This window comes from Saccopteryx bilineata, chromosome 6 (assembly GCF_036850765.1).
Source record: "Saccopteryx bilineata isolate mSacBil1 chromosome 6, mSacBil1_pri_phased_curated, whole genome shotgun sequence".
In the NCBI taxonomy this organism is placed as follows: domain Eukaryota; kingdom Metazoa; phylum Chordata; class Mammalia; order Chiroptera; family Emballonuridae; genus Saccopteryx; species Saccopteryx bilineata.
This window is the reverse complement of record NC_089495.1, coordinates 117,708,100-117,729,459: the sequence shown is the minus strand read 5'-3', so window position 1 is coordinate 117,729,459 and position 21,360 is coordinate 117,708,100. Positions and strand designations below refer to the sequence as shown.

At 42.2% G+C, this 21,360-nt stretch overlaps 1 protein-coding gene across 5 annotated transcripts in view; it reads left to right on the top strand.

Moving 5' to 3' along the window:
* DCLK1 (doublecortin like kinase 1) overlaps nt 1-21,360 on the top strand; it is a 400,808-nt gene that overhangs the window by 9,425 nt on the left and 370,023 nt on the right. For all 5 annotated transcript variants that reach the window (XM_066234329.1, XM_066234330.1, XM_066234328.1 and 2 more), the window contains exon 2: nt 3,221-3,617. In XM_066234329.1, the coding sequence (XP_066090426.1) occupies nt 3,242-3,617 (376 nt within the window). In that variant the 5' untranslated portion in view covers nt 3,221-3,241. The remainder of the gene's footprint in view (nt 1-3,220; nt 3,618-21,360) is intronic.

Sequence of the window (21,360 nt, the reverse complement as noted above, 5' to 3'; positions counted from 1 at the left end):
CTTGAAAATGATTTCACTCTGAGTGTGGTTTTCTTTGTTGCCAACATCAGTGCCTAGTTTGGGCAGGCTCAGTGAAGGGACATGGAAGATGTGCAAGGCCCTTGCCCTGGTTGAAGGTGTGATCTAGTTTGAGGAAATATGCAAATAAACTAAGAACCATAGAGGCCAGCTTGGCTTTGGAAGATTTTGTTTTCATTTTAAAACCAGTGATCATTCTTCCAATCCTCTCTGGTGTGCATTCTCTGATGACACAACTGTGCCATCCTTTGGTAGGGTCCTACGTGTCTTCTTTGGGTTTATATTGATTGGAGAGGAAACCCTAGGGTTGAAATAATGATCACTGGCTTTAAAAAGACAACACAACCTTCCAAAGCCAATCTGACTGGTATGACTTAGCAAGTCTCAGAGTTAGTGAGTTGGCATGAGTACTGGAAGTGTCATCTCCCCAACCCCTTCTTGAAAGACAAAGAACTTTTAAAAACAAATTTTGAAAAGTAAGAGCAGTTATGATATCATGGGCAAAATATTGGTTCTGTTACTCAATTAATAGCTGCCTGAAGGATGGGAAATCAACTCATAATTGTTTTTGAAATTATCTAACTTCAAAGTCAATGCAACCAGTTCATACCTACCTATGTAGGCTATAAGTATTCCTGGAAAAATTCAAATTAAGAGGCATGAGGTGGTTTTCATATTTGAAAGAAAATAATACAGTGAACTAACAATCAGTCCAGATTTAATTCACACTCCACTGCCCCCTCCCCCACTCCACTGGCCCCCCCCCCACTCCACTGCCCCCCCCCCTCCACTGTCATCAGCAGTAGTCTCATGAGCAGGTGAAGGAAGACCTGAGAGGCCTGTGACCACTATCTCCTCTGCAGGGGTCTTCAGCAGCTAACCGGCCTACCCAAGGTCACAGAGCTGGTTAGGAGTGAGAGCTTAAAAAGCACCTACTTTACTAGCAAGGAGGGTCTAGTCACAGGGGGTCTAGGCCTCCAGGACACAGAGCACATGGGATCGCTGGGGTGGGGCAGCTGCAGAGTCAGTCAGATTACATCTGGGTTCATATGCCAGTTCTCTCAGTTATGACTCTGGGACCCTGGATGTATCCCATACTTATACTCAGTCACGGTATTTATTATCTACCTCATTGGATTGTCATGAGATTTAGAGGAGAATATTTAGCCTATTACACAATAGTTGATTGCAGAGTAACAGTGTCAGGCACATCACAGACATTCAATAAATATGAACTTTTTCCACTTCATTCATTTCAGGACGACACGTGCTTTTGAGCATGAAATTTTAGCCACTGTGAATAGATCAGAGGTCTTGGAAAGGTCATGGAGGCTTGGTGCTTTTTGTTGGTTTGGACTAACCTCTGGAAAGGGGATATCCTCTGTGTGTTGGGATTTTGGGAGCACTTGTAGGCTGTTGCCCTAAGTTTTCCATTTCCCTTATATTTTATTTCAACATTCCTGAAATTTTGTCATTTCCTTTGAATTCTGAGGTTCTCCCACTCTCTAGATTGACCTGATAAAGCACAGACACCTCCCCCCTCCACAAAAGGGGATATTCCACGAGCTTTATCAACTAATCCCTTAGCAGGGATGAATAGATCCTAGAGGCAGCTTGCTGATAACAAGGTTCCAAAGGAAGTAAAATGGGGACCACGGCATGCAGACATCCCTTTCAGAAGGTCACGAGTGGAACTCAGGAGCCCTTGCCAGGAGCTTCCTTTACCAGGAAGAGGAGAGTCTGTTCCTATTAGTTCTTTCTTTAACAGAGGAAGGAACAGAAGAGCAGACTTTATTAGTAGAAAACAGTGGTAGTTAACCTAGGCCCTTCCGCTCACTAGTGGGTGTTCCAGCTTTCATGGTGGATGGTAGCGGAGCAACCAATATAAAGATAGATTTAACTATAGTAAGTTGTTTTATAAAGATTTATTCTGCCAAACTTAGCGAAAATCCGACATAAAGTACTTGGTAAGTAATTATTGTATAATTTAACTTGCTGTAACTCTGCTTTATAAATTTTATAAAGTAAAGTTATTTCCCTACTTTATAAATCACCATTACTGTGGAACTGGTGGGCGGTTAGAAAATTTTACTACTAACAGAGATACAAAAGTGGGCAGTAGGTATAAAAAGGTTACCCCTGGTCAAAAACATGAATTCTTATCACTTGCTAGACACTATCTTATGTGCTTTGTGTATATGAACTTATTTGATGATTACTATTAACTCTGAGGTAAGTACTGTTATCATTCCCATGTGTGGTTAAGGAAATTGAAATTAAAGATGTCAACTAAGTAGACTTTTTTGAGGTTGCACAGCTAGTAACAGGTCAGGGCTGGATCACAGTCCTCAAGCCTTGATTCCCGAAACCACAGACAGAGAGTAGTGGAAGGAAAGGCAAAGCCCTTTGATCCTTTCTTGTTTTTGTTGTTTTTCGGGTTCTTCTTCTCCAGGTCCCTCCCCGCTTCCTTCTCCTCCTTCTCCTTTTTCTTCTTCTTTTTAAAATAAAATTTCTTTGAAACGCTGAATGTAAGTAAATGAGATTTGGTGAATTCACTTTTTAAAAAATAACTCCTACTGAATATGTGAATATGTTGGAAAATCTTCCTTAAGTTGGAAGAATTCACAGATTGATTCCATTTGCTCTCCATCTGGCTCTGGGGCTCTGTTATTTTCCCCCTGGCCCACCAGGCCTCCAGCTGAACGGGGATGTGCAGGCTTGCTTCCTGCCAGCCACTGGGATTAGCACACTGCCCTGCCCGCGGAGGTCAGCTTTGGAGTCAGGCAAACCTGGCCCGGACTTCTTGGTTCATTTCTAGACTGTCTTACTTAGAGAAATTTAGAAGAGATTTTTTTTCTGTGTCTCGGTTTCTTTAGTCTGTAAATAGAGATCCTAATACTCTGAAAGGGTTACTGTGACTACTGGAAATAATAGCTGTCAAAGCCTGATGTGTGGTTAGGTGGTCAGTAAAGAGGACCTGTTCCTAATAAAAAAAAATTAAAGTTTATGAATAAGCTGTTTCCGTGGGGCCTGCCACTTCTCTCTTTGTGGTCTCTTTTCTCTCCCAACTTGATAACTCATATTAAAACTATATCATCCATTATAGCAGTCTCCACCCAGCTGCTCACAAGCTGAATCTCTGAAATCGTGCTCTTAAAATAACACAACTGTGTGTCTGTTTTCTGTTGCTTTCCCTCTTTAGGTTTAAGTTCAACTTTCCATCATGTCCTTCGGCAGAGACATGGAGCTGGAGCACTTTGACGAGCGGGATAAGGCCCAGAGGTACAGCAGAGGGTCGCGGGTGAACGGGCTGCCCAGCCCCACGCACAGCGCCCACTGCAGCTTCTACCGAACCCGCACACTGCAGACGCTCAGCTCCGAGAAGAAGGCCAAGAAAGTTCGTTTCTACCGTAATGGAGACCGATACTTCAAAGGGATTGTGTATGCCATCTCTCCCGACCGGTTCAGATCTTTCGAGGCCCTGCTGGCTGACTTGACCCGAACTCTGTCGGATAACGTGAATTTGCCCCAGGGAGTGAGAACAATCTATACCATTGATGGGCTCAAGAAGATCTCCAGCCTGGACCAACTGGTGGAAGGTGAGCTCTATGATACAACTCCCCCGGGGGACCTTGGAGGCCGGGCCTCACGTTTCCACACTGTTCTAGCCAGCTCACACTAGATCTTTAAGAGGCAGCATTCCATTCTGCCTTAGGCATTGGGTAGTTCATGTGGCTATATTTGCCTGTAGGGTAAGAAGAAAAACAAATAAATAATGGAATGGAATTAGGTCAACTAGGTAATAGTCATGAACTGAGGGAATGCATGTCTTAATTCTACAGCATACTCTATACTTATTTCCCCTCAAACCCATGCTACATTAATTATAAAATTAATTATATCTTTAATTATGTAGTTCATATTCATTTCTAGATGAAAATTGAGCTTTTGCTCTCATGATGTCTGAAAGTACTTGCACTGAAAATAATGAACAGGTCATAAAACTTCAGGGTTGAAAGGAACTGTAGATGGGTATCAAACCCATTAATTTTATTGTGGGAGATGGAGGTCCAGAAAATTTCAAGTAACGTGTCTGTGATTACATAGTAGTTTGTGGTGATGCTGGACCAAAATAATTAGGTATTTGTTTTCGGGCGATTCTTTTCAATATGATGCTTCCTTTTAAGTTTTAAAGAACTGTTATATTTCTATGGTATTGGAGGTTTATTTTTTTTATTTTATTTTTTTTCTGAAGTTGAAAACAGGGAGAGACAGTCAGACAGACTCCTGCATGCGCCCGACCGGGTTCCACCTGGCATGCCCACCAGGGGGTGACGCTCTGCCCACCAGGGGGCGATGCCACTCTAGCGCCTGGGGCAGAGGCCAAGGAGCCATCCCCAGCGCCCGGGCCATCTTTGCTCCAATGGAGCCTCAGCTGCAGGAGGGGAAGAGAGAGACAGAGGAAGGAGAGGGGGAGGGGTAGAGAAGCAGATGATGCTTCTCCTGTGTGCCCTGGCCAGGAATCGAACCCGGGACTTCTGCACGCCAGGCCGACGCTCTACCACTGAGCCAACCGGCCAGGGCCGGAGGTTTATTTTTTTAAGTCCAGTTTAAGTTAACAGTAATGATCTGTTCTAGATGTCTCGTGTGGAAGTAGCACTGTTTGTGTCCACGTTTCTGACTTTGAGCTAGTCTGGCCTCAGTACCAACACTACTGAAGCAGGGCATAAAGCCCACCTTAGAAATCATAAGCAAAGGAAAATGACTTGGAGAGAAATAACTGGGAGTCAATGCAGGCTAAGGCGTAAGAGAAGACAGCTGATCCTCTTTGGAGAGCAGGTTTTCAGAGATGAGGTCTCAAGATCCTGATGAAGTAATACATAGCACAAAGGGAGTTTGGAGATTCGAAGTTGCTTGATTTCACCCTGAGTTTATCTTTACTCCAGAAATATTGGCTCAGTCCTTGTCCTTGTTGTGTTAATTGGGTCCTGAAGGAACCCCATGCATGTAATGACCTCTTTCTCTTGTGCAGGTAACAGGAAGCATCTCTTTCAGGCTACCCCCCCCCCCCCCCGTGAAGTTTTGGATTGCTCTGCTCTGACCACACACAAGCAAGCCTTCTTGTCCTTTCTTTCTTTTTTTTCCTTCTTGTCCTTTCTTGGAGGCAGAGTTTGTGTGTGATTCAATGCTGAGGTCTTCTGTCTTTTCCCCCCATTTGTCTTCCCTTTATCCCTTGGCAGGCCTGCCAGAGCAGTCACAGTATGACTGGGCTTGAGACGGTGTGGAGGAGCCTGGCTTTGGTGTGTTTGTTTTGTAGGAATTCACATCTCTTCTTGATGACTTGTCACCCTGCCAAGATGCCTGTAGACTTGGCCTTTTTCTTTCTATTCAGATGTTGGAACTTCCAGTACATTAAAGGGGAAGACACAACACGAACTGTTTCTGCATCAGCTTTGTGCCCTGTCCTTTTCATGACCTTGGAAAATGCAAGGATAAAGAAAAAAACTTGGTAGGGTATTCGGAGGGATTTGGAGCAAGATCAAATGCAAAGGCAGGTGCATGGCTGGTCACCAGACTGTTCCCGTCAGGGATGATGGTAGTATAGAGAAAGTATGCCGAGACCTCGAAGCACATGCGGAGAGAGCCTGACTCCTTACTCTCTCTGGATCCACGTGTGCAGCCTCTACGGCGAGAGGACACTTCAGTCAGAGCCCCTCCCCCCACTGCCCCCAGGATTGATCTCACTGAGAAGTGGCCGGAGATATTTTCATGATTCCCATCCATCAAGGAGAGGGTATGAGAGATAGGAAATGACAATACTTTGCATTCAGGGACCAACAAAGTTATGGCATACTTCCCACGATCCTTTGTTAATTTTTTTTAACACCAAAGAATGCCTGCTCTGAGAGACAGCTGTCCTGACCCAGGATGATAACGGTAGGTAGCTCACCATTACTGAGCATGTGTCTTGTGTACGTGGACACATTTGATTCTCACAGTGATTCTTCTAGAAGGTGCTGTTATCCGCGTGATACTACAATGAGACTGCTCAAAGTCACATGGCAAGAAATGATAGAGGTAGGGTTTCACCCCAGGAAAGCTGGTGCTGGAGCTTGAGCTTGTAACTGCCACTGATGGGACACTGACTGAGGGAGGCTTAGTGGCTTTTAAGGGAAATTTTATTGTATTAGCTTCTTCTTGAAAATAAATGTTTTGCACCTTTACTTAATTCCAGGAATGACAGATTCTACTCCCAGAAACACTTTAATATTTTCCTTTGCCTCCAAATACTTTCCTTTCCAATAAATAGAAAGTAACTGCAGATTGAATATTCTGATGTTAAATAAGTGAGTTTTGTGAAAAAAATACTTTTTTTCTGATTGAATGAATAGTAGTTTCAGTACAGTGCAGTGTGTAAGTTCATATACTAGCTTCATTTTTAAAAAAAATTCAGTCTAAACAGATTTTTTAAAATATATAACACTGACAGTATGCAGCTGCCCTTAGTGTTGAAATAGCTGGGAATTCATTTATATTTGCCTCTTTGCCAATTATATTCTGCCTAGTCCATTAAAGTGCACACCTTCGCTTCAGACTCATCTTAGGTTCCTCTCTCACTTTACATACTAGTGCTGTATAAACTGGAAGGAATGTTGTTACTTTTTCATTTGCCCTTCCAGAATGATAACATTTGAGTCTTAAATTAAATCTGTTTAATGGGTGCAGTGACAAATGTATTTAACTTGTAATTTTTTGAAGTACTTTCTCACTATCTTGGACTGAAAATTCTGATTACAGCCACATATGTGAGGTTCTTTGTTATAACCATCTCATGGTCACTTGTACTATTTTATTATTATACACTGTGCCTAAATTTAGTTTCACATGTTGGTGCTCAACCTGAGGTATGCACATATGAATAAGTGTGTGTATGTGGCTGCACATGTATGATTAGATGCGTGTCTGTGCATGTATGTATCTACACACATATGCACACTTAAGAGTAAACCGTGGATTACTATTCATGGTTGTTTGCTTTCAAAATGGACTTGTATGTCTTCAAAACCATGATCCTCAGTAAGAAAAACTGAATTGTAGGCCTATTTCCGCAAGTGATTGGAGACTTGGCCACATTTTCCTAATATTGCTTCTATTTCCTCAGTTTTTACACTATTTATACTCTACTGTAAGTATGTAAATGTTGTGAAGCGAGGTCCTTTATCTAGTCAGTTTTCTTATCGTGTTTTTTGTCATGCAGATTTATAAAATTTTATATAATCAAATGTATCAATTATTTTATTTATGCCTTGATTTTTCATGTCTCTTGGGCCCTCTGGACTCAGAGACTATAAAGCCGTTTCTCCCATTTTTCTTACTGTTTTTATGTTTTCATTTAAAGAACTATTCTAGTGGAAGTCATATTCGTCCAATTTGGGAGGTAGGGATTAAATGATTTTTTTCCAGGCTATGTTCCTCATTTTTAATTTTTATTTTGGAATTAATTTGGATTCATAGAAGTATCACCAAGATAGTAAGTTCCCACATGTCCTTCACCTAACCTCCCAAATGGAATATCTTACATAACCATGGTTCAATTATTAAAAGTAAAAATTAACTTTGGAACAATTCTAGTAACTAAATTACAGGCTTTATTTGGTTTTCATCGATTTTTTCCACTAATGCCCCCTTTTATTTTGCTCCAGAATCACAAAGTACACATAGGTGTTATGTCTGCTTCATTTCCTCCAGGATGACAGTTGTTCAGCCTCTCCTTGTCTTTAGTGACTTGACCTTTTTGAAGAGTACTGGTCAGTTACTGTGTAGAATGTCACCCAGTTTGGGTTTACCTGATGACCCAGGTGAAGGTATGCATTTGTAGCCAGAATTCCGCAGATGTGCTGCGTGTCCTGCTCGGTGTGTCCGTTCTGCGCTGTTGTGTCTCATTACTGGTATGATTGAGCATGATCAGTTGGTTAAGGTGGTGTCTGCCAGTCATCTTCACTATGAAGTTTCTATTTCCCCCTTTGTAATTAATAAATACTTTGGAGAGAAACTTTGAAGCCATGAAAATATCTTGTATTTCCTTTCATGTTTGTCCCCTTAGGTGTTTATTGGTAGATTTTGCCTGCAGCAATGGTCACTGTGGTGTCCAATGGTGACTTCCTGTTTCCCTCTTTTCTTGCCTCATCTTTAAACTCTTTCCGACCTTTGGATCATCTACTATGATATTGTCGATTCCCATTATCCATGTCAGACCTTTATTCTGCACACCGACCACCTGGAATTTATTAAATGGATATTCTACTCTTCATCTTTCAAACTTAACATGTATAAGTGCAAACTCATCCTTTTCCATTGTCCAGAATTTATTCCTCTTCTCATGTTCCAAACCTTGCTAATTGGTGTCACCATCTAACTTAACGTCACCTTTGACTTCTCTTTCAATCTCTCCCGCAAATCCAAGCTGTCACCAAATTCTGTTGATTCTGCTTGACAGTTTATCAATTTGTTCTCTCCTCTCTACTACCATTATTATAGCTTTCAAGGCCTTAGTCCAGGTTTAAAAATGTTACTTTTTTTTTTGGCTGGAGGGATGATGCATTTTTTCCTATAGTGCACACTATAGAAAAATTTGAAAGATGCAAAAAAAAAGTAAAAAAGTCCCAAAACAAAACACTTCTTTATATTCTTACTATTGGACTCTTGTCATCTCTCCCCTGAACGGTTGGAATAGTCTCCTAAGGTAAAAATGGCACATTTTAGTTTTTCTTTTCTTGACAGATTCTGTATTTGCCCCTGCTTTTCCATTACCACTATAGCCTCTCTTAGATTTGGTCCTTTAGGACAGTGGTCCCCAACCTTTTTTGGGCCACGGACTGGTTTAATGTCAGAAAATATTTTCACAGACCGGCCTTTAGGGTAGGATGGATAAATGTATTACGTGACCGAGACAAGCGTCAAGAGTGAGTCTTACACATGCAGCCCCATGTTTATTGCAGCATTGTTCACAGTGGCCAGGACATGGAAACAACCAAAATGCCCATCAATAGATGACTGGATAAAGAAGATGTGGCACATATACACTATGGAATACTACTCAGCCATAAGAAATGATGACATCGGAACATTTACAGCAAAATGGTGGGATCTTGATAACATGATACGAAGCGAAATAAGTAAATCAGAAAAAAACAGGAACTGTATTATTCCATACGTAGGTGGGACATAATAGTGAAACTAAGAGACATTGATAAGAGTGTGGTGGTTACGGGGGGGAGGGGGGAATGGGAGAGGGATAGGGGGTGGGAGGGGCACAAAGAAAACAAGATAGAAGGTGACAGAGGACAATCTGACTTTGGGTGGTGGGTATGCAACATAATTGAACGACAAGATAACCTGGACTTGTTATCTTTGAATATATGTATCCTGATTTATTGATGTCACCCCATTAAAAAAATAACATTATAAAATAAAAAAAAAAAAAAAAAAAAAAAGAGTGAGTCTTAGACGGATGTAACAGAGGGAATCTGGTCATTTTTTAAAAATAAAACATCGTTCAGACTTAAGTATAAATAAAACGGAAATTATGTAAGTTATTTATTCTTTCTCTGCAGACCGGTACCAAATGGCCCACGGACCGGTACTGGTCTGCGGCCCGGGGGTTGGGGACCACTGCTATAGGACACATGTGTGTCCCGTACGTGGTCTTCAGACAAGTATTCCTGCCTATAAACTTGGCGACAAACCACTCAGTGCCATACCTTTGCTTCGTCACGGTTTTCCTGCTTATGTATAGAGTAGATACACAATCAGTCTTTAATACGCTTCCCACGGCAATCCACTCTTGCCCTTCCTCTGTCCTGGCCTTGTCCCTTACTTGTTTTTATCCTCCTTGCTTATGCTCTCCCAACCTGGGCTTCCCTTCTCTCCATAAGGAGGGTTGGATGTGTGTCCTCTGGGTGGTTCATGACCTCTTGGTTAAGTCAGGGCTCTGGAGTCAGACCACCTGCCATTGAATCCTGATTCCACCTTTGCTAGCCCTGTAACCTTGAGCACGCTCCTAACTCTGTGTGCTTCCTTGTGCCCTGTGAGAACTGTGTGTTCATACTTCGCTCATAGGGCTGTGGTAAGGATGGAAACAGGATCGACTGCGAGGCAAACATTTAGATAACCTGTTCCACCAATATCCTGTCCGTTCCTATCCCTGCAGCCTTGCTGTGATCTTGCTCACCTCTTGAACTCAGAACTCTCCCATGAGAAGAAACATCAGCGTTTGCTGTCTCTCCTTTATCAACTGCCATTCATACTTGAAACCCTTGATTAGCACCGTTACACTGTAACGTACTTATTTTATATCAAAGTCTCTACAAGTCAAGGAACCAGTGGAATCCTCACTGCCTAACCTGATGCTTGCAAATACTCAATAAATATAATTGGAAGAAAAAGGGAAGAGAATAGCCCTGGCCGGTTGGCTCAGCGGTAGAGCGTCGGCCTAGCGTGCGGAGGACCCGGGTTCGATTCCGGCCAGGGCACGCAGGAGAAGCGCCCATTTGCTTCTCCACCCCTCCGCCCGCTTTCCTCTCTGTCTCTCTCCTCCCCTCCCGCAGCCGAGGCTCCATTGGAGCAAAGATGGCCCGGGCGCTGGGGATGGCTCTGTGGCCTCTGCCTCAGGCGCTAGAGTGGCTCTGGCCGCAACATGGCGACGCCCAGGATGGGCAGAGCATCGCCCCCTGGTGGGCAGAGCGTCGCCCCTGGTGGGCGTGCCGGGTGGATCCCGGTCGGGCGCATGCGGGAGTCTGTCTGACTGTCTCTCCCTGTTTCCAGCTTCAGAAAAATGAAAAAAAAAAAAAAAAAAAAAAAAAAAAGGGAAGAGAATAAATGGATAAATTAGTGAATAGAGGCAATCTGGCATTGCTACCCAACTGGCCATGCCAGGACCATGTGTGGCCTCCGGAAAGCCAGGCCAGTGATCTCTTAGGAATTCTTATCCTCACTTGCTGTCCCTGGAGCATTGGATGCTGATGTGTGGATCTCTCTCAGCCACAGACGCATTACCCCTTGATTTCCATGGCTCTAGGTGCCTGAGTTCTCTCAGTTCCCTTTAATGACTCCTCCATCTCTGTGCACTCTTTTTTAGAAAATTTATTGTGCTTACATAGATTCAAGTGCCCCACCGAATATATCTCCCTTCCCCCACCCTCATGTTCCCCTTGGTGCCCCCTTTGTCCCCTCCCCCTAAAGCCCTCCCCCTTTTCCTTCAGGATTTGCTGTCCTGCTCTCTATAATGCTCTGTTATTATGTATATGTAATTTCACCAGTCTCTTTCCCTTCTCTGATCCCATCCTCTCCTCCCCTTTCCCTCTGACCGCTTTCCCTCTGGTCCTTTTGATCCCGCCTCTACCTCTGTTCCGTTCCTCAGTTCACATTGTTCACTAAATTCCTCTTATGAGTGAGGTCATATGATATTTTTCTTTCTCTGCCTGGCTTATTTCACTCAGTATAATAGTCTTCAGGTCCATTCATGTTGTCTCAAAAGGTAAGATTTCCTCCTTTTTCATGGCCCCATAGTATTCCATTGTGTATATGTACCACTGCTTTTTAATTCACTCGTCCACTGATGGACCTTTGGGCTGTTTCCAGATCTTGGCTATTGTAAACAATGCTGCAGTAAACATGGGGGTGCATTTCTTCTTTTGATTTGGTATTCATTTCTCTAATGATTAGTGATGTTGAACATTTTTTCATACGACTGTTGGCCAACTGTATGTCCTCTTTGGAGAAGTGTCTATTCAGTTCTTTTGCCATTTTTTGATTGCGTTGTTTACTTTCCTGGTGTTGAGTTTTAGAAGTTCTTTATAAATTATGGTTATTAACCTCTTATCAGACTTATTGTCTAATATGTTCTCCCATTGTGTGGTTTGTCTTTTTTTTTTTTTTTTTCATTTTTTCTGAAGCTGGAAACAGGGAGAGACAGTCAGACAGACTCCCGCATGCGCCCGACTGGGATCCACCCGGCACACCCACCAGGGGCGACGCTCTGCCCACCAGGGGGCGATGCTCTGCCCATCCTGGGCGTCGCCATGTTGTGACCAGAGCCACTCTAGGGCCTGGGGCAGAGGCCACAGAGCCATCCCCAGCGCCCGGGCCATCCCCGCTCCAATGGAGCCTTGGCTGCAGGAGGGGAAGAGAGAGACAGAGAGGGAAAGCGCGACGGAGGGGTGGAGAAGCAAATGGGTGCTTCTCCTGTGTGCCCTGGCCGGGAATCGAACCCGGGTCCTCCGCACGCTAGGCCAACGCTCTACCGCTGAGCCAACCGGCCAGGGCGTGGTTTGTCTTTTTATTTTGTTCATATTGTCTTTAGCTGTGCAAAAGCTTTTTAGCTTCATATAGTCCCATTTGTTTATCCTGCCCTTTATTTCACTTGCCTGTGGACATAAATCAGCAAATAGATTGCTACAAGAGATGTTGGAGAGCTTACTGCCTAAGTTTTCTTCCGAGATGGTTATGGTTTCAGACTTACATTTAAATCTTTTATCCATTTTGAGTTTATTTTTGTGTATGGTGTAAGTTAGTGGTCTAGTTTTATTTTCTTGCAAATACCTGTCCAATTTTCCCAGCACCATTTGTTAAAGAAACTGTCTTTACTCCATTGTATGCTCTTACCTCCTTTGTCAAATATCAATTGTCCATAAAAGTGTGGGTTTATTTCTTCTGGGCACTCTTCAAGGACCTGGAGTTATCCAGGATGTTATCTTGTCCAGCTGGGTGTGGTGTCACTAAGCATTTTCTTTAATGCCTACAGCTGAGGCTGCCACATGGCTCCTCCCTCCCAGACTCCAGATCTATACTTTCAATTGCTTGCTGGAAATCTCCTACTGGTTGACTCTTAGGAAGTTCAAATTCAGTATGTGCACAGCAATATTGATTTCTTCCTTGCCATGTAATCCAAACTCGTGCCCCTTCTTACTTGATCTATTATGATGTGTGAAATGTTGGCTAAAATAGAATTTTCAGTGTCATCTTTCCGATGTTGTGAACTCACATTCCCGTGGCCCCAATTCAATTAATTGCCAATTATGATTCATTCTATCTGCTAAGAACCCCTTGTAGCATCGTCTCTGCCCCTAGTGCAGGTGTGTAAAGTCCTCCCCCTCCCCCCCCGCCCCGGTCTATTAGAATAGCTTTCTAGATGGCATCTTCCCTTCTCTCTCCCATTCAGCCGTTCCTCCACACTGCGGCCAATGTGCTCTTCCTGAGACCCGGGTGTGATGCATATCACTTTGACCTTGTTGCCTACTGCTGTGGTATTCCGTGTGTCCATGGAATCATTTTTATTTTCTGTTTTGAGAAAGACGTGTTCATACTTCACCCTCCCTTTTCTGTACCGTGCAGTAGAGTATATTATTTATTTTTATCTGGAATGCTACCCTCTTTCTTCTCTGCCAATGAAAATACTCCCCTTGTTTTACTTCCCAGGCTGGCATGAATTCCATTTCTTCTTCTTCGATTGACCAGTGGGAAATGGGAAGTGTTTTTTTTTTCCCTCCTCTGAATTAGAATGGCCTGGACCATTTATTTAGCAATGATCCCGTATCGTGTTGTGGTGGAATCTTTTCATACAACAAATAGGGTTTGCCTTCTAAGCTCTCTGAAGATAAGCTCATGATTTGGGATTCTTTTCACTTCCCAGGGCGACTAGCTAATTCAGGTGTTATTCCCATTATTGAGGATTTAGGAGGTTGTTTTAAATTTTTATGTTTCATGGCCAGTGTTGCATATATAGTATAGACAGTATAGACTTGTCTCAGTTTTGTTATTTGTTGTTCTGTTATTTGTTTGAGAAACTTTTACGCAAGAGAATGAACAGTTTCATGACTTCCAATACAGTTTGCAATGTTGCTTTCCAAAGGATTGTTACCAATTTATAATGTCTGTAGTGGTGAGATATATATATATATATATATATATATATATATATATATATATAAAAGACCATATGATATATACATATTTATATCAAATTTTCTTTTTATCCTTTGTCATATATTTTAGTACCTTGTATTTTAGTAAATTATAGTATGGTTGTACATTATATTAACCCATTGTGGTATTATAGTTCCTCAATCTGTTTTCTCATTTTTATTTTAGTTTCTTTAATTTTCAATTATATCTTTTAAATTTTAAAATATTGCATCTCCCCATTCTTCCTTTCCTTTTTCTTTTTCTGTTGCTTTGGATGCAGAAGACAACATTTTCCACAGGTCTGACAAAACAGATTCATATTTTATTTTCTATAAGCTTATTTTTTATGTACTGTTATTCAGTGAAAGGCTTCCTGGGAACAATGATTCCTAAGTACCTTTGGGAATTCTTTTTCTCGCCTTTAACAGCACTCTCAAAATTGTGTTCTTAAACCAGCACCTTTCAGGTAGATTATGAAATGTTACTGTGTGTATATTTGAGATGGTCTCATAAAATATAATATCCCAAAGGCATTCTATGATATTTTATTTTGTAAATCATGGCTTTCATATAATTCAACCCAGTTTAGTTTGAGGGTTGAATATATACTTGAGCTTTCCCAGCTTTTACTGTAACTTACAATAGTAAATTTTAATTGCTGGAATATTCACTGAGAAAGTTTCCACTCTGGAAGACTGAGATATATTGTGGACGTCCCTCACTTTAGATACTTTTAGCTATGCCACATGTAGAACTTAAAGGAATCCTAGAGGCGGTAGCAGCCATCGTTAGTAATATGAAGAATAGAGATTAGGTCATTTTCAGACTGAGGTCAAGTGATGTCACAGCTGCCATTCACAAGTTTCAGCTGTTAGCAGTGAAACCCCTCCAGCAGTAAGAGGAAGCAGGACAAGTTTCCGTGGCTTTTGTGGAGGGGCACATTCCTGGTTGACTGACTGCAGGCTTGGTCACCAAGGTAGCTGGTGTTGTATTACTGGAAGTTTTCAGTGGTGATTTAGATCATTTCTTTTAGGTAGAAATTCTCTGATTTCATAATGGGAATCTATGATCAAGTAGAATTACCTTTGCAGATTTTTAAATAATAGTCTTTGTTAGGAAATTTTATGATCATACTTTGGAGAATAATGGCAAATATAATAATTTTAAAATGCATATGTAATTTAAAACAAAACAAAACAAAACATAGACTCTTCTTTGCCTTAAAAATTATCTAATATGCTTACACAGAAATTATTCCATTCCCCAACATCCCCCCAAAATCTCTAAACCTTTTAAGGAAGAAACTATTATATTCTGATATTTTAGGAAGCATTCTTTGTATCCAAGCATAATTTTATGCTTAATTTCCTTACCTTTTTTTGTTATTGTCATTAACTCTCATTTTCTTTATCCTTGTCTTTGCTTAAAAGCAAACATTAATTTTCTGGCTTTTGTAAATGCCACAGCAATTCAGACAGGTGCTTCTGCAGTTCCTGATACTTGCTGGATGTCTTGGATACCAAAAGTATTGAATTTCAAGTTGAGTATCAGTCTTATCAAGATTTTGGCTTGAATAAACTGAAACAAAACTGGCAACACCCTAACCAACTAAGAAGTCATTACATTGAGCAATTGCCAGCTTCATCTCTAAATAGTTTTTAGTTTGTTCTATTTTATTTTATGTTAAATTGAGTTTACTGGGATGGCACTGGTTTGCAAAGCCATACGGTTTCAAGTGTATAACTCTATAAAACACCATCTGCCCACCTCATTGTGCACTCTGCCCCAAACAAAATCTCTTTCGGTCCGTTCCACCCCAGAGCCCTTTTACCCACCTCCACCACCCCTCCCTCTGGCTGTTGTCACTTTGTTGTCTGTATCTGTGTGTTCCGTGTATATGTTTTCTGTCTAATCCCTTCCCCTTCCTTTCACCAGGGCCCTCTCCCCCCGACAGTTATTCATCTGTTCCATGTGTCTATGCCTCGCTTTCTAGTTTTTCCCTCAATTTATTGTGTTCATTACATTCCACATATAAGTGAGATCATCTGATATTTGCCTTTCTCTAACTGGCTTATTTCCCTTAGCATACTAATCTCCAGGTTTTCATACTTTTTCCTTTACACCATTTATGATTTTTGCCAGTTTTTTTGTCCTTGTTTAACTTTACCTATAATAAATAACCAAACTTGCAAAGCAGATTTTGTGCTATGAAATGTCAGTGTCTGTGGCATTTTCCCCTCACTCATCCAAGCAATTTTCTGGGACACCAGTTGGATAGCCTACCTACAGTTTGACTCAGTTCTGACGCTTTCTTCCTGGAGAACAGCATCAGATCCCACTGGTTCAGGGCTCTGTTAGGTTGGCCTATGATGCTTGTAAAAGAGTTCACAAAGAATGGAAGTGCTGAAACAGGGATCTGTTAGCCATGCAGGAAAGAAAGTCAGAAAAGAGGCCTTGGAGACAGGTTCAGGGGGTTGAGCCCAGATGAGCTGCCGCTGCCCACTGCTCCCTGGTTGCAAGTCTTGCAGAATTCCTTAGAGGTTAGGAGAGAGACATGGCAAGGAAAATTCTCGAGGGGAAGGGGTAGGCTCGGGGAAGGGAGAGCTCGCTGGACCCTCTGTCCTAAGGTCTTTTAAGGGTTGAGATCTTAGGGAGGTCCCAGGGGAGGAACTCACAAGAATATCCATCAGCTCTTGCGGTGTGCCCTTTCAGGGTCGTGGGCTCCATTGCTTGGTCAGCGCCAGGGCAGGGCTCATGAGTCAGTGCAGCTGGTCCTGAGGTCAGCTGTGGCATTGCTTGTCTGCTTTTGCTGCTTTTCTGGGCCTGGAGCTGAAACACAACTGAGGCCTAGATGTTATCTTTGGGGATTAATAGTTAAACACTATTCTCTGGCTTTCTTGTTTGTTCCTCCTCTAAGGGGATCTAAAACCATGGACTAGTGATATGTCGGAGGAGGAGAGGTCAAAAGGAGGGTCTGCATCGCGTGACCAACTATCTGAAATTAGGGGGTCTCAACCGCATGACCAGGTAATGGAGGAAGGTCATCCTGGGGTGAGGTCCTTGTTTTCCCAGTTTTGTCCGTTGCTAGGCACTTGGGGCTTTCTGCCCCGGAGACCTTCTGTGTCTGGCCCACAGTCCTTGCTCTGCTCATATCTGTCTAACTTCCTGCCACGCTCAGTATCTCTTTATCTCTGTAAAACAAACTTAAAACTATTTTAGAGAATTAGGTTAAGGGGTGAGCGAATAGGTCTTTGGTTTTCTGTCCTTTCAGCCCAGGGCTACAAGACTGTCCCCAATCCCACTTCAGATGCCAATTGCAAGTCCAGGTTGTCATCTGTGCTGCTGATAGTCTGGCAAATAGATAGGACGTTCCTACGACCCCCTTCTTTGGTTCTATTTATTTGCTAGAGCAGCTCACCAAACTCAGAGAAACATTTCACTTACTGAATTACCAGTTTATTATACAAGTATGGAGCTCATGAACAGTCAGATGGGAGAGACCCATAGAGCAGGGTAGGGAAAGGGCTAGGGGCTTCTCTGTCCTCCCTGGGCGTTGTCCTCTCACCGAATCTCCACGTGTTCACCAGGCAGGAGGTTTCCAAACCCTCTCCTTTTGGGTGTTATGGAGGCTTTGTTACAGAGGCAGCACTGATGACATCATTGGCCACTGGTGATTAATTCCTAGCTCCTCTCTCCTCCCCTAGGTCAGTGTGTGTGTGGGGGGGAGGGGGGATTTTAATCCTTGACATTGTGCCGGGGTCCAGCCCCGGGGGGGGGATCCAGGGGTCCCACAGGAGGAGACGGCGTTGGCGAAATCGAGTGAGAGAGCCGAATTCTTTTCTTTCTCTTTATTCTCTTGTTAGCATTTACTGCCAGGCATCTCTACCAAATGCTAGTACAGCTCCTTTTTTATACACACACACCAAGTTACAATTACATGGTATTAATCATTGCTTTTGTTTCACTATGTTTACATGTTTCCAGATAACAGTTAATTTATATCTATAAACTACAAAACAGGTGGCAAATCATTCAAAGTACAATTAAAAAATAACTTGAATAGCGATAACATCGGTAAAAGCTTTTAAAGGATTAGTACTAACTAATAACTCAACTTTACTGTTGTTGTGAGTCAAGGGGCAGGGAGAGATTAACAGACAAAATCATTAAGGACTAGCAAAGGACCACCGCTTGCTTAGGCAAATGGCCTTGAGTTTATGCAGTGTCCTAACTTTTCTCACAAGACTTCAAAAGGCTTGCTTATTAAGAAATTGTCATAACATCAAGAGTAACTTTTGCTTAAAGATATATAGAGTGCACCTGCAAGATAGTTTAGTAGCATCATAATATCAGAAGGCATTAATTGCTATTGCTTCTATGGATTCTTCCATATTCCTCTTTATTATCTGAACGAAAAACCTTGGGAAAGTATATAAATCTCATGAGAATGTCTCACTGAGAAAGCCCAGTAACTGCCTTTAGTCATAAAACAAATCTCTTAACAAAACATTCTTACTAGCCAGCTGCACTCCTATCCAAGGCCACGCAACAGGCCACTCCACTACACTTTACCTAAGATTCTAATGTCTAGTTAAACTTTATTTATTTACTATATTCATATACTAGTAAATTCTAACTATATTCTTCTTAGAGTGTTCCACTATTTGCAGATTAAATAAGCAAAAAGAAAGGAAAGTTTCTCTACTCTATTACATGAAAAGGCTAGGGAGGAAAAATGATGAATTAAGTGAAGGCCAAAAGGTGCTCTGTGCACAGCCACTGCCTTCTACCCATTCATAAGTCACAATCTATTCTTTCTAACATGATTAAGAAGAAATTCTCCTACAAACTTTACCCTTTACGAGGGATATCATAGCCAGCCTCTTATGTTTACGAGCCCAGATCAAGGGGCTTACAGGCTTTTCTGTGGAACTTACACCTTCTGTCTCATTTCCAAAGAAATTACTACAAATCTACAGGAAAAGCACGGTACTATTATCCCTGTGCCACAAATAATAGCACACACCCAGAAAAAGGGGGGATATAAGGCCAGATTAATTCAAAAAATTAAAGGGGGAAGTGTCGTTGTGCCTTTCCTTGCGGTGACTTTGTCAACCCGCAGCTGTTGGTCTTACTGCGGTGACTCTATCTTCTTTTGCTGTGACTTTGTCAACCAGCAGTTGTGAATCTTCTCCTGCTGTGACCTAGTTAGCCAGCATTAGTGGATGGGCTCCCGACAACATTGCTGTTTTCCCTGGCATCCCGCCCCATCCATAGATGCTACCAAGGTCACTGCATTAACATAAACTCAGGTGTGGTTGAGAGGGCATATCGAGATGCCTTGATTGCTCTTATCACTTCACAAATTCCAAGGGTTTTAGTGGCTCTGTTCCAGAAATGATATGAAGACCTGAAGACCAAACATACATTTCTTATTGTAAGTCACAATATCACAGGCATTTTTGTTCAAACATATCTTTGGTTTGGATGAATTAACTTTCATTTTATTGTTAACACTAGAAATTACACCTTAAAATTTTGGGATGGCTTAGTGTACATGAAAAGAAGTATGCAATTATCAGTTTTATAATGATCATTTACACATTTTTTTAATAAGTAATTACAAGTTTTTACTTTGTTTTGTTATTTCTCAGTGACCTTTAATGTGCATACCTCATGTCAGGGCTTAAATGCAACCTACTGATGATTCTATTGAAGAATATAACCTACTTCTTAATTCTTGGCCCCAGTAAGAAAGAGATTAAATACTGGCTATCCAGAGCTATTTGACCAAATCAAGACTATGATTTCTTCTCATTCAGAACAATCACAACTTATTAATTTACAATGATCAGTGATATATATGAGATTTTTTTAAAGGCTATTTTTTTAAACTAAATCATAATTTAACTGAGTTAAAACAGAGGCCAGGTCTTTAGTGTTAGGGAGAAGTTCAGAATTGTGATGGAAATAAAAGTAGCTAATATGTGGAGTCAAATAGATGTAACATAAATACAGTTGCACAATTACATAGAAGCTTATTAGTAGAAGGGAACCTGTCTTTGGCCTTTTCCGAGCCCCTAGTGCTGGAGTAGAGTGCTCCATGTCTGGGCCACGTGGAGTGCAGGCATGGGTTTGGGTCAGCTTCCTCCCTGGCTTGAGCTGTCCCTTTCCCCTTAGCATCAGTATCCTCCTTGTTGGAGCTGCACGCCCTTTGCCAGGGCTTCATTCCAGCCTATCAATCTGATAAACCAGCAGGGGAGCCTCATAGCCATAGCACGCGTTAAAGTCAGGTGCCTTCTCCTTGTCCTTACTTGAAACAATCCATATTACTTGAAACGAACTGTATTACTTTCTTGGAGTCACCATGCTTTTAAGAATTTTTAGTGTGCTTTCTCTAAGGAGCTGTAGGGTAAAAAAAGTGCTTCTTTTCTCTTTCCACACCCATTCCATACTGTTATGTGAGTGTGTTAAAATTCTTCCCTTTTCTAATTATTTTCTTTTCTAGTGTTAAAAGTTTTCTTTGTTGAGGTGTAAACCACTCTATGCTTTTGTTTTAATTATTAGCTTAGTAATTATTATAAACTCAACAAATAATAAGATGATTGCATATCTTTGAGTAGCACAGAATTCTGACAGGGTGGGGTTTTGCTAGCTGAAGTTGGGGCTGTGTGCCGCCTGGGAAAGGTTTGGGGCGTCCTCACAGCGAGATGGAGCCAAAGTGCTGTCTACTGATGATTGCATAGCTAGAAACAGTGACCCTTCTAATCGAAAACCTGCTTACCGATATCTCGTAGTTTAACTTTTTAACTTTCATGCTTACTACAGCCTCAGATGATTTTCTTTTTCTTTTTTTTGTATTTTTCTGAAGCTGGAAACGGAGAGACAGTCAGACAGACTCCCGCATGCGCCCGACTGGGATCCACCCGGCACGCCCACCAGGGGTGACACTCTGCCCACCAGGGGGCGATGCTCTGCCCCACCGGGGCGTCGCTCTGTGGCGACCAGAGCCACTCTAGCACCTGGGGCAGAGGCCAAGGAGCCATCCCCAGCGCCCGGGCCATCTTTGCTCCAATGGAGCCTTGACTGCGGGAGGAAAAGAGAGAGACAGAGAGGAAGGAGGGGGTGGGGGAGGGGAAGCAAATGGGCGCTTCTCCTATGTGCCCTGGCTGGGAATCGAACCTGGGTCCCCCGCACGCCAGGCCGACGCTCTACCGCTGAGCCAACCAGCCAGGGCCTCAGATGATTTTCTTTTGTGTAGCAAGGTTGTATTTAAGATCACTTTGACCTTTACTGTCTTGATTTATCTTTGTCAAGTCTTGGAGAAATGAAAGTGGCCACTGGGATAGCCTTCACTAGTGGAAGAATGGACTCCTCCTG